Source organism: Mustela lutreola, chromosome 9, assembly GCF_030435805.1.
Source record: "Mustela lutreola isolate mMusLut2 chromosome 9, mMusLut2.pri, whole genome shotgun sequence".
In the NCBI taxonomy this organism is placed as follows: domain Eukaryota; kingdom Metazoa; phylum Chordata; class Mammalia; order Carnivora; family Mustelidae; genus Mustela; species Mustela lutreola.
The window spans coordinates 114,777,679-114,791,968 of record NC_081298.1 but is presented as its reverse complement, the minus strand read 5'-3'; the positions used below and the strand labels follow the sequence as shown (position 1 = coordinate 114,791,968).

Sequence of the window (14,290 nt, the reverse complement as noted above, 5' to 3'; positions counted from 1 at the left end):
GTTAATAACGCCCTTTGATCCTTTGGCACATAGAAACTTATAAAGGTTCAAAAATAAATCATTATTGGCCTATTACGGACTTGGTCACAGTAAAACTGCCTCTGTAACTATAGTAAGTGAACTAGAAACACAGTTAAAAGTTTAAAAGTGCGGCCTGGGTGGCTTAGTGGGTTGAGCCTCTGCCTTCGGCTCGAGTCGTGATCTTGGGGTCCTGGGATAGCCCCGCCGTCTGGCTCTCTGCTCAGCGGTGAGCCTGCTTCCTCCTCTCTCTGCCTGCCTCTCTGCCTACTTGTGATCTCTCTCTGTGTCAAATAAATAAATAAAATCTTTAAAAAAAAAAAGTTTAAAAGTGTCATTACATGAAGATAAAGGGGAAATTAGAATGTTTCAGACATTTCAGAATGCATCTAAACTGCCTGGCACATAATTTATAAGAAATGTTTAAAAGCACTAATATGAAGGAGACTGGAAGACCAAAGGAAAGAAAAGAAATAGACAACGGGACTAAGGGACATAGTAGGGTCAGTGCTTTCAACTTATAACTGAAAACACATTTACAAATTTTTAAATGAAAATTAGGTCCGGGGGCGCCTGGGTGGCTCAGTTGGTTGGGCAGCTGCCTTCGGCTCAGGTCATGATCCCAGCATTCTGGGATCCAGTCCCACATCGGGCTCCTTGCTCCGCAGGGAGCCTGCTTCTCCCTCTGACTCTGCCTTCCACTCTGTGCTCACTCTCGCTCTCTCTCTGACAAATAAATAAATAAAATCTTAAAAAAAAAAAATAAAAAAAATAAAAATAAAAAAAAAATAAATAAACCAGGGCGCCTGGGTGGCTCGGTTGGGTGTCAGCCTTCAGCTCCAGCTGTAGTCCCAGGCTCCCTGCTCCACCCTGCTTCTCCCCTCTCTTACTCCCCCTGCTTGTGTTCCCTCTCCTGCTGTGTCTCTGTCTGTCAAATGGATAAATAAAGTCTTAAAAAATAAATAAAATTTTAAACCAATACAGCTAATTATACCTAGCATCCTCTCCTTTGATGGGAGGGGGAAAGGTAAGAAGAGAGACTCAGTAAAGATTTTTAAACATTCTTTTGATCCTAATACATGGATATACTACAGAATAAAGACAAAAAATATATAGAATTTCATTAAATTGACACAACCAACATCATATTGTAATTGCTCCTAAACTTCTTTCCTACACATCTAGTTTTTAGGTATAAACTTACTACATGTTGAATTTAGCGACACATCTTTTTAATATGAGCAGTTTCTATGTAATCTTCATAATCCCACACACACCACTAAAGAAATAAACAGAAAAAGACTCTAAAATGCAACATTCTGAAGCAAAACACCTATTCCTCATTGGAGGCTATTCAAGGTTCTTTCAGCTATAAAAGCAGCCACCTCTTACTCAAGATCACTTCATACAGTTAAAACTCCTATGGCATGGGGCGCCTGGGTGGCTCAGTGGATTAAGCCGCTGCCTTCGGCTCAGGTCATGATCTCAGAGTCCTGGGATCGAGCCCCGCATCGGGCTCTCTGCTCAGCAGGGAGCCTGCTTCCCCCTCTGTCTCTGCCTGCCTCTCTGCCTACTTGTGATCTCTCTCTGTCAAATAAAATAAATAAAATCTTTAAAAAAAAAAACAAAACAAAAAAAAAACCTCCTATGGCACATATTTATGCCAATCAAACTTCTAATTATATACCAATTTGTTCCAATTATTTCACTTTTTTATCCACAAATCCTGAGGGCAGAATTATGCACTATGCAAATTCACTGAATTATATTCACATATAAAACACTTTATCATGGACTAAATATCAAAAAGCATACAGCTAAAAGTAGGCAGGCCACTCAAAAGTGATTCAAATAATTCAACTTCAACAAACAGTCCTATTTCTTTAATGCCCAACATTCAGGTCATGGTCATAGTTAACATCAAAGTATCAACACAGTTATTATTTCTCTAAAGTTTCCACCAGTATTTGCTCATCAGCTGGTTTTCTAATATTGCTTCAGTATTTCTTCACTTTAAGGAAGTAACTTTAAAAGCCTAATATTTTTTAAAAAAAGAGGGGGAGGAATAAACCAGAAATAGCCATCTCTTTCTAACTTCATGAGACAATGCAACCCATAGGGCTAGCCTAGCACTAACATGCAAGGTCTAAATAAGGCTAAAGGTCTGCTTCAATAAATGAAGCTCCAGGACAAAAACGTAACTTCCAATATCCACTTCAAATGACTAACAAATGATAATCATCTTAATGACACTTTAAGAAATGGGCTTTCTTCTGCTGTGTAGATTGCCAATTCATACCTCCAAGAATAAACAATATGTAACTGTGGTTTCTGAGGTTCATTAAGTTGAGGATAACAGGTTCGCCAAGTCATCCACCTCTCTATAAGGTCATCAAGAAAATTAATAAAAAAGACGCCATGATGGAAGGTGTCACTTAACACTTCTATTACTGCTCCTTTGAAGCAAGGATTCCTGTCGGACATCTCTAATCACTCTCTCACCATCTATTTCAAAACTCGGAACTCCACATAAATTTTTATAAGTTTGAAGCAATCAAGCAATCAAACAATCTCAGCAAATATACTGAAATTTCTTTGCTGTTTGTATATTTTAATTTAGTCTGTGCCTGATGCCTATAACCAAAACCCCAAACATAGTCACCAAGGAAAAAATAATAAAATCAACTCCAGACTACCCATACTAAGAAGAGAACAACAGCCGGGCATACTCCAAAAATAATTAGAATTTTTGAGTGTCTATTTTTGGCAGCAAATTCACTTTTCTGATTATGTTTTCACTTAAGTCAATATTCTTAAGCATACAGCAGCTGTGGGAAGTGAAAGGAGGAGCCTGAGTGAATACAAAACACAAAATAAAACAAACTAGGATAAAACACTGATTGCTCGTGGTCTGCATAAGAACTCAACAACACAAACCTACACAAATAATGCCTACCCTTAATCTACCTACCCCCTTTTACTTACCAATTAATTCTTAAATATTTCAAAATAAACAACCAAAAATCAGTTTTTAAGCACCACTACTTAAAATTCTAAAGACGAAGGGTGTAATCAACTCATTTAAACATTAAAGCAGTGTTTAACAAGGAATCATGAACTCATTTGAAAATCAGATGAAAGGTGCTGTAATCTATTTCACATACAACCTGGCTGAGGATTGAAAGGTGATCATGAATCCACAAAAATACATCCATGCATCATCCCAGAAGGTTAAAACTAAGAGGTTTAAAAGAAATACAAAGGTTCTAAACAAATACAATCACAGGCAAACAATATATACTATGACACCAATATATACTTAAACATCAAGGCTTTTACCATACTGTTTTCAATCTGTATGAAGTCCCTATGAGCCTTACCATATTGTCCCAAATTTCTCCAGAGCCTCCACAAGGTCTGCTTCCACCACAGATTCACAGAGTCCTCGAACATGGACAACAGGTGAAACAGAAACTTTGTGATGACTTCCACCTGCCTCCTAGCAAAAGAAAATAATTTATAGTTAAAAACTTTCAAAATCTGAATTGCATCTTTAGTAAATTCAATCCTGCATTAAAAAGCAAGAAAAGAAACAAACAAAACCCCAAACCAAATTGCATTCACAAGTTAGCAAAAGGACCTGAGAAAAAAAATCATCAATTAAATGTTCGGCATGAAAATTTTGATTTTTTTCTTTTTTTAAGATTTTTATTTATTTGACAGAGAGAACACAGGCAGGCAGAGCAGCAGGCAGGGGAGAGAGAGAAAAAGGATCCTCACCGAGCGGAGAGCCCCCCACTATATGTTTGTACATATACACCAAAAAAATCTATTAAAGGTTTTTTTCCTCCTACAAGCAAACTAATCTAAAAGCACAAATGTTTTAGCTTTAAAACTTAAGAATCGTTTTAAGAAAATTAAATCTCTTTGGCTATTTTAAAAGCGTCTTTTTACTATTTACTTTATAACTTAAAAAATTACAGCATGGCTTAAAGAAAAGAGCTAAGTTAAATATATAAAGTAACCATGTGACTACTCTCACATTATTGTCAAATTCAACAAATAAATTCAGTCCTCTGCAAATACTAATTCAATACTTGGAATGTCATTTGAATTGCTTATGCTAAGTCTTTTCTATGGTCAAGCAGATATTCATTACATGCCACTAAGTTTGAAATGAATCATTCTGATTGTACACCATGTAACCAAACACTCCATTAACAACCTTAACAAATGAGACTCTGCCTAAGTAAAACTCAACAACCAAATGTGCATTATCATCCTTAAGGTACTAAATATAACTGAAGAGCAATGCAGGAAAAGAGCTCTAAATCATACCTGAAAATTTAATTTGGAACATATATTTAAAGTTTAAATAATAAGTTTTACTCTAAAAATAATGAGACAACAATTAACTTCAAGAAATAAGTCATCTTTGCTATCCTTAGAAATCAGCTGGTGAAGGTAAACGTACAGAAGAAAACTACATTGGCCAAGACTCTTCAAAAAGTTAGTATAAGAAAATAGTGGAAGATTTTAGCTTAAGACTAAAGAAAGACAACAACCAAAGGCAATAGTTAAATCTTTATAATAGTAAAAACTGGTATAAAAGACATCTTAGGGATAACTGGAGAAATTTAAATACAGACAGGATATTATATTAGGCATTATAACTACTGTCTTAGGTATACCATTATAATGGTAATGTTTATGTGAAAAGAATATCCTTATTCTTTTTTTCCCCTAAAGATTTTATTTATTTGACAGAGACAGAGATCACAAGTAGGTGGGGAGGGGCGGGGGGGGGGGCGGCTCCCTGCTGAGCAGAGCCTGATGTGGGGCTTGATCCCAGGACACTGAGATCATGACCTGAGCCAAAGGCAGAGGCTTAACCCACTGAGCCACCCAGGCGCCCCATGAATATCCTTATTTTTAGGAAAGCTGGGATATTTAGGGATGGATCGTCATGATATATGCAACTTACTTCCATAGTTTAGGGGGAAAATGTATATAAATATAGATATACACATATGGAGATGAAATCCCAAATGGCAAAATGTTAAAAACTGATTAATCTAGGTGAAGGACATATGTAATTGAATAAAAAGTTGGCAAATTATTTTATTATGTAATACTTAAGGCCTACAACAAGGTATGAAGAACAATATAAACAGTCATTAACTCACCGCTCAGTTTAAAAAATAAAACACTGCCAGTCAGCTGAATATATCTACCTCCCTTCCCATCATGGATATTCATTATCTTGAATACAATGCTTAAAAGAATGACCATTTTTCAAATTGGTCTTCTCTCAAAGAAATGGATTCCAGGACCAATTTTTTTTAATCCCTCAAAAATACCTTATGTTAATATATTATTATTTAATTTTATTTCCTAAATGGAACAGTTCAAAATGTAAGTCATTCTTCAGAAGCTAAAAGCTATTAAATGTAAACACTATGCTACTTAGAAGATACAATTATCTCAACTTCAAGGGAGAAAACATATTCTGTCCCCCTTGTTATTTCCCTAATACCCACTCAGTGAATCTGCCATTCATGAGTTTATCTACCTTGACATTTCTCTCATCTTTGTATTACGGCCCCTTTTCTTGAACTTAATTTTTCTTGAACTTAAATTTTTTTCATCCTTTCTGTGAAAATAAAAGACCCCCCCCAGGGTTGTTTCCAAATATAAAACTGATATACTAATGATATCTTTTCAATATTTTTACCACCCCCTTTGTCCCAAATATTAAAAGTTCTGGGGGGGATTTTTGGGGGTTTTTTTTGGTTTGGAGAACGAGAGAGCAAGTGTGCACAAGCAGGGGAAGGGGGAAGAGAAAGATGAGCAAGATTCTTAAGCAGGCTCCACGCCCAGCGCAAAGCCCAACACTGGGGCTCAACCATGACCCAAGGCAAAATCAAGAGTCAGATGCTTAACTGAGCCACCTGACGCCCCCTAAAACTTTTCTCAAATCAGTATTTTCTTATCTCTACCTATCCTATATACTGGTGGTGAGAAATCTGAAATCAGTTGTACAATTTCTTTTATTTACCCTATAATTACCTCTTTTGAAGTATCATACTATGCATCTAACTACTAATTGGTGAATAAATCAGTAGTATTATTTACCCCATGCATGTATTAACACTTTGTCTTCTCCAGTTCAAAAGTTTCTTTTTAAAATCCTTTCTCATACAGAAGCCCAAATTCCTTCCATTTCTAATTATGTAGTTATCTAGGCTCCATCCTGATCTATTTCAGACTAAAAACAATATTCCATGTGAGCACTCAGCAAATGAAGGCATGCCTTCATTTTACATACACTTTTTTTTCTTTTTTAATTACTCTATCCCTTCCTTATGCAAACTTTGTCAACTATAATGGAGGCACTCTCTGGTCCCCTTTACAGGCTATAGACCAGTCTAGTTATAACCACTCCAAACTCCCAGCCCCTTAAAGGCTATCTGAAGGACCAACTCTAATAACAACTTTAAGTGTGAATTTTGACTATTGTTGATTAAAGAGCACACTCTTCTGAAGAGAAGGGAAGCTCAGTAGAGTATAAATGAAGCTTCTATCTGAGAAAAATAAGGGCCCATTAATGCCTCTTCACATAGTAAAGCAACAACTGTAAACCAGTAAAGCCAAGCACAATGTCCTTACTAGGCTTTTTTGTTTTCCCAGCATCTCCATGCCCAACACATGCTCAACAGCAACTGAACAACCTTCTTCTGCCCTCTTATAACTACAGGATTAAAAAAGTCCAACCTCGGGTGCCTGGGTAGCTCGGTGCCTTCAGCTCAGGTCATGATCCCAGGGTTCTGGGATCGAGTCCCACATCGGCTCCCTACTCCACGGAGAGCCTGCTTGTCCCTCTCCTTCTGCCTGCCTCTCTGACTACTTGTGATCTCTGTCTGTCAAATAAATAAATAAAATCTTAAAAAAAAAAAAAAACTCCTACCTCAAACTCAGTAATTCATTTGCCAGCACCAGACACAGAACCACTGCCAAGTGATTATCCAGCTTCTCCTTACATACCTCCAATGACAGGAAACCATCTACTCATGAGACAATCCATTATATTTTTAGAAAATTCTTGCTAATATGCATCCAAATCACCCTCTCTGTCGTTTTGTATCCAAAATGGCCTTTGAAGTTAGATCAGCATTGGAATCTGGACACTTACTGGCTCATTGATCTTAGGCTAATTACTTTGCCAAGCCTCAGTTTCATTATTTAAAAAAAATCCGTATCACGTTAATTACTGTAAATAAATATACAATATACTGATATAAAATGTGTAGCACAGTGAGAGATGTAGTTATTTAGCAATGGTTCAAGAAATATTAAATGGTGCCACCTACCCTTATCTACATTTCCTTCTTCTACATGATAACCTTCCAATTATTTGTAATGATTGCTCACACCATACTTAAATATACCCGTCAGGCTGAACAGCCCAGATTCTTCTGTCATTCCTCTTATAATGAGATTTAAAGTGTCTTTTCCATTCTGGTAATCATTCTCTGGATGCCTCTTAGAATTAGAATTTATCAACATTAAAGAAAGAATTCTCTCTCCCTCTCTCTGTCAAATAAATAAATAAACCTTTTTTAAAAGAGAGGGGCATCTGGGTGGCTCAGTGGGTTGAAGCCTCTGCCTTCGGCTCAGGTCATGATCTCGGGGTCCTGGGATCAAGTCCCACATCAGGCTCTATGCTCAGCGGGGAGCCTGCTTCCCCCTCTCTCTGCCTGCCTCTCTGCCTACTTGTGATACCTCTCTCTCTCTCTCTCTCTCTCTCTCTGTGTCAAATAAATAAATAAATAAATCTTTAAAAAAGAAAAAAAAAAAAAAGGAAGAACGAATTTATCAACATTATACCAAGAAATGAATACAGTATTTCTAGATACTAAGCTATCCCTTTTATTTGGATAGTTCATACAAATCAAGGAAAAAGGAGTTTTAAGGGGGCAGCTGCACTACATGATTTTTATTAAACAATCACATCTCTTTACTTGCTCTTTTTTTCTTTCTTTTTTTAGAGAGGGAGAAACATGGGAGACAAGCAGGGAGGGGGGATCTTAAGCAGGCTACATGCCCCGAAGGGAGCCCAACAGGGGGCTTGATCCTACCACCCTGAGATGATGACCTGAGCCAAAATCAAGAGTTGGACACTTAACCGACTGAGCCGCCTAGGCACCCATTTCTCTTCCATTTTTTATTTAAGAAATAATAGAGCAGATCCAAAATATGGGAAACCCTTTAATTTTCTTATTTAATATTTTTAGGTACATCTGATGATATAACAAAAATTAAAAAGAACAGCCATATGCTTCAAATAACTTTCTAAAAAAAATCTTTGCTTTTTTGCTCATGTAGTAGAAATTATTTGGTTTTGGCCACCCAGAACCCCTTTCCAGGACCCCGAGATCATGACCCAAGCCGAAGGCAGAGGCTTTAACCCACTGAGCCACCCAGGCGCCCCCTCCTTCCCCTTCTTCTGGTTAAATACACATGCATGGACACATGGACACATGCACGCTTGTGCATCTTGAACGCTGTTGTCCCACTGGTATTCTCAACCACACAGTCATGTACACAGAAGCAGCCCAGTGATTAACTGCAGGGAGAGAGAAGATAAAAAGTGCTGATCAGAAGGGATATATATGGGGGCGCCTCAGTGGCTCAGTGGGTTAAGCCTCTGCCTTCAGCTCAGAGTCCTGGGATCAAGCCCCGCATTGGGCTCTCTGCTCAGCGGGGAGCCTGCTTCCCTTCCTCTCTCTCTGCCTGCCTCTCTGCCTACTTGTGATCTCTGTCAAATAAATAAATAAAAAAAGGGGATATATATATAGATATATAGATATATGGACACTGGGAAGAAGAGTGTTCTCTTGTTTGCTAGCTGTAAGAATGTAAATACATAGAGTAAATGGGGCATACAGAAGCAAGTCTCAGTGACATCATCTAAATCCCTAGACCCAGCCATGCCTACTACTGCCACAACTTGGCTTTCTCAGGGACATGGGCCAATAAATTCCCTACCTCTGTCTGCCACTTTTTGTATTGCTTAAGCTCACCTGAATTGTTGCTGTGGCTGCAACTACAAGCTTTCAAACTTGTTTTCAATTCATACAGGCAAAAAAAGCGCTAAATGAATCACAGATTCTTAGATATGGAATTTTTAACTTTTATATCTTCATCACTGAGAACAGCAGCCAGCACATAAAGGGTCTCAAGCATTGTTTTTTGATCAGTTAAGAGATCACAGTGTTCATCTAATCTAACCTCCTCATGAGATAGTTGAGTTCCAGAGATGTTAAGTCACAAAGCATACTGGTAGCAGATCCAAGAAACCTGCCTTGGTTGGCTTATGGTTCTACTAAGAGCTCTTTCAACTGTATGTACTAACACAAAGAAATATAGTCAATTATTAAAACCAAAAGATAGTAAAACCTAGTATTTTTCCCTTTTTCCCTAATACCAAGCCAGAAAATCCTCACCTCACTCTACTGGAATACCTTAGCTAAAGGAGACAGAGAACATTATTGCTATAGAAGCCTCAAGACACTGGCACTTACCTCCAGGGAACACACCCTTTAGCTTTATTACCCAGAGTGTAGTTACTATGCTGTCAGCCTCTAAACTTTTCCTATGGGAGCTAGCTAACAAAGTGACCTCATCTCATCTCCTATCCTATATTCATCCAATAAGCCATCATAATATTCCTATACATCTCTGTAATTCAGATCCTTAAAGTATAGGTGTGTGTCTTAAATTCAAACTAGATTCTCTACCTAATATATACCATTAGGAAATCCTAGGATCTACATTTTTATCTTGGCATTTTGCCATTTTGTAAGTCTATTTATTAAAAGTTGAGAAACTTAAATTTTCACCACATCAGCAAACAAACCATTTTAACAATCTGATTTGCCTCTTGAGTCACTAGCAGAAAAGAATAAAAGAAAAACTTGAAAGTCTCCAAAATGAATTAGCACTCCATAAATCTTTATTGATGCCAGTCTTTTAAAAAGCAGATTATTTCTATATAACCTCCCCATTTAATTCCTCAATTGGTTTTGCCAAGTAAAACTCCAATATTTGGGAGTCAAGCTGCTTTCTTAAAAATAAGTAGATACGGGGCGCCTGGGTGGCTCAGTGGGTTAAGCTGCTGCCTTCAGCTCAGGTCATGATCTCAGGGTCCTGGGATCGAGTCCCGCATCGGGCTCTCTGCTCAGCGGGGAGCCTGCTTCCTCCTCTCTCTCTCTGCCTGCCTCTCTGCCTACTTGTGATTTCTCTCTGTCAAATAAATAAATAAAATCTTTAAAAAAAAAAAAAAAAATAAGTAGATACAAAATTTACCATTAATATGATCCTGAAGGTCTTGACTGCTAAATTTAAGACAACCACTCAGAAGAACTAAATGTATAATACATCACAAACCTCCATTATCCAGCTTTGTTCAACAATGCAGCCCAATGAATCTGAACACTCTAGGAATTTTTGATCTTCAAATTAAGTGCCAGAAGCCATAAATTTGAAGACTGTCTTGTTTCTCCAACCTACCACCTCATTTCTTTTTTTCCTAACTCATTTCTCCATGCACCTTAACACATCATGACCATTCACAATCATCAACTCATTTTTAAATAGGATCATCTGTAAAAACACTGATTTCCTTTTTTTCTTTTTTTCTTTTTTTTTTTTTTAAGATTTGACAAGAGTACGCAAGAGGGGAGGAGCAAAGGGAGAGGGACAAGTAGACTGCCAGCTCAGAGGCCAAGGTGGGGCTCGATCTCACGACCTTCCGATCAGGACCTGGGCAGAAATCAATAGCTCAGATGCTTAACTGACTGTGCCACCCAGGCACCCCAACACTGCTTTTCCTAAACACTCACTATTGTCTTTAAATCTAATTAATATATTATTAAAGCACTAGTGGGAACTTAATTATCTGAAGCTAAATAATGTAAATCTTTGAAGTCTTCCTTTGCACCTTACAAACCTCCAACTGGAATTGAAAAGATTGCTTATCATTGTACCTAACCTGCATTTACTGTTGTTTAACAGTTTGACCACAAGGTATTTTCTTCCCTGGCTGGACTGGAGGACAACTGAGGTTGAGCCAAACCCATTTCAGTTAGATGAATTACCATATTTCTGCCTGATGACGCACTAGACATTAAACTTCTATCCAGGGAATGCCTATCCTAATAAAATTTTATTATGTGCAGGTTTCCACAGCTGCAATAATTTCAAAATAGCACCACAATTTACATGAATAAAAAGGTTTAAAAACGGGAAAAATAAAACTTCATTAAAATTGACAGTGCAGTATTGATTCTACAGTTAAATAAAAGCAATTCACTATCTCCTAAGAAACAACAATAAGATAAACAAAAATTAGAATTTATAACTAAAATCTGCAGGTTATTAGTTTCTGCCTGGGTAATTTAAAGGCTGCATTACATTAATCACCGAACTACAACTTCAGGTATGGAAAGGTTCAACTTTTATCTTTTACAGACTAAATGAACTCAAGAATAGTAATTAAGGGACTTCCCCAAAGGCACACGGATCGTATGCTAGCTAAGACTTTTGACTCTCTCTAAGCCCTGCCCAGTGCTATTTCCACTGCCAGATACAATTCACTCTAGATATATTAATTAGGTATTATTTTCTTCCCAACATCCAAAATAATACCACTGTCTTAATACCAAATCTATTTTTCAAAGAAAAAATTTTCATAAAAAAATTAAAGTATCTTTCCAAAACACTTAAAACATTTCATGCTACTACACAAAAAACTCAAGACTTCTGGCAAAAGAAATACACTGATCCATCAGCTCCATCTAAAATATCAGTTATTATATTCCTGCTTCCAAATTCCACAGGGGAACTGGTTTTGAACTGAAACTTTAAGAAAACATGCATTTCCTTTATTCACATGTTCAAGCCACATTTTGAGTATTCTAAATACCTAGGCACAAAAAATCAAAAGCCATATGTAGCCACAAGGAAACACTTATTTTGAGGAAGAAAAAGTTCCTTTTATCTAATGTGTTGAAACCTGTGTGTCACTGTTTCATATTTGGAAACTCTAACACTGGGGACTACTGACCAGAATTTTTCACATAAAAATTCAAACAACAGCTAAAAGGCTTATAATGTGCCTCTTATAAAATGATGAAAAACATTCTGAGAATATATGTGTTTAATTTCTCAAACTTCAGATAAAGCTTCTTTTAAAAAAAATCACAATTAAAATGTGATAAATGCTTAACCGACATCTAAGCCATTAAGACATCTTAAGTGCACCAAAAAAGGGCAAAAACTTTTGCTTTGCTTCGTTTCCTCAAAGTCTCCACGCACTTAAGCTGAGTTACCACTGCTTGCTGTGGGCTAAGACGATTTTCACATTCCTTCTGCCTCCACCTAACATTTCTGATAAGAGCAACAAGAATGTAAGAATGTGTGTTTAATGCAGTTCCGAGTTCAGTTCCTCCTTTCGTGGGGCAAATCTGGTAAGATCTGTTTTACCTGAAAATAAGGATGGTGTTAACAACTACCAAACACTTTTTTGGGGGGGGATCGAAGACCTAAAATCTATACTGAGCAACGATCTTAAACCTGGCTAAGCAAAGCATGCACCCCATGCCTGCCAAGAGTAAAAAAATTTTGAAATTAAAACCTTCAGGGGAACTAGGGTGTGCGCGCAGAGCCCAATAGGTCATTCGGTTACAGCTCTGCCCCGGACCCAGATGGAGAGACCCCGGCGGAACCCACGCAACCATCCTGTGACCGAGACCCGCGCGCGGATGCTGCGGGCACAGGGGCAGAAGGGAGAGAAAGGGTCGTCCCGACGCCGGCCAGCCGCCGGAGGAGTTAAAGTAACAAAGAGCTAATCGCGCCCCAAAGCCCACCCGGAGCGGAAGCAACGCCGCCCCGCCGCCCCCGCCCCGATACCCTCCCCAAGTTCGGGGCCGGCAAACGACACGCACGCGGGGCCTGCAGCCAGGCCGGAGCCGGGTTCCCGGTTGGGATGCGGGAAACAGGTAGGGCAAAGAATAAAAGCTCTAAAGAGAGGAGCCGGCGCTTCCCGACTGGGTCAGCGCAGCAGCCGGGGGGAAAACTGGGCGCGCGGAAGGCCCCGGGGCCGAGTCCCCGCCGCCGGGCCCTGCTTCCCGGGGAGCCGCCAGGCACAGGGGACGGGGCGCCGCGCTTTGTTACCGGCTGTGAGAAGCTCCGACCGCCGCCGCCGCCATCGCCCCCGCCCCGGGGCGTCGGTTCCCGGCGGTTCTCGCCTTCCTCGGCGGAGTAGTCGATCTCCCCTTCCTCGGTCTTGAGGCGCTTGGCCTGGCTCTCGTACTCGCGATCCTCCTCGTACGTCTCCCTGGGAGAGGATGAGGAGGAGGACATGGCGGCGGCCGGAGAGACCGGCGGGCAAGTGGGTGGGGGTGGCGGCGGGGCGCGGGCCTCGGACGCCGCCGGCCAGTCCCCGCTACTGGCCGAGTGTCTTCAGCGAAGGTCTGCGCTGCCGGGCGGGCCTCGGGAGCCAGGCGCCCAGGAGCCGGGTGGGTGCAGGGAGCGGGCCGGGATGAGGGGGGCGCCCCGGGAGGAAGCTCCGGAGCAACCGCTCCCCTTTATTACGGAGCCAACACTCAGCCTCTCCCTCCTCCTCCGTCTCCGCTCCCAACCCGGGGGAGCGAATCTAAGGATGGGGACGCGACCGTGGCTTCCGGTCTTCCCTCCTCCCCTAATCCGCTCCCCGCCGCCCAGGCCGAGCCTCCGCCCCCGCCTTAGCCGCCGCCGCGGAGGATCGAATCCAGCCGCAGCCCGCGGGAAGCGCCCCTCAGCCTGGGTCCTGCTCCCTATTGGCAGGGGGAAAAGTCGACCGGGCTTCCAATTGGCCGGAAAGGCTGTTCGTCAAGAGCCGCCCACGGCTCGGCCTCGCCCCCCTCCCTGCGCCTGGTGAACTCGCCGCTGGCCTGCGAGTCCCGAGCGCCCAACGCTCGCCGCGCGCTGCCCGGGAGCCGTTGCTGCCCGGCGGCCGTTAGCGCTGTTGGGACTCAGCCGAAGGCAGGCGCCGAGTGAACCCCAGCGGGTGACGAGGCGTGCAGTGGAGCCAGGGCTGCGGGTGTTAACCGCCCTCCCGCTAATTTAAATGCTTTTATTACTTCTCTTCAAGAGGATGAGGAAAACCTCTAAAATCCCTGCAGATAGACCTCGCACCACCCTTAAAACTACAGAGGTTGAGGGGAGAAAA

General features: G+C 40.7%; 1 protein-coding gene across 3 annotated transcripts in view; it reads right to left on the bottom strand.

The window, feature by feature from the left end:
- Positions 1–13,859, bottom strand: part of HNRNPLL (heterogeneous nuclear ribonucleoprotein L like) — a 39,281-nt gene extending 25,422 nt beyond the window's left edge. The window contains exons 1-2 of one of the 3 annotated variants that reach the window (XM_059188560.1): positions 13,255–13,859; positions 3,399–3,517 (exon numbers count right to left, since the gene is read on the bottom strand). In XM_059188560.1, the coding sequence (XP_059044543.1) occupies positions 3,399–3,517; positions 13,255–13,443 (308 nt within the window). In that variant the 5' untranslated portion in view covers positions 13,444–13,859. The remainder of the gene's footprint in view (positions 1–3,398; positions 3,518–13,254) is intronic. The other 2 variants (XM_059188557.1, XM_059188559.1) reach the window with 2 other exon arrangements.
- Positions 13,860–14,290: the final 431 nt, after the last annotated feature.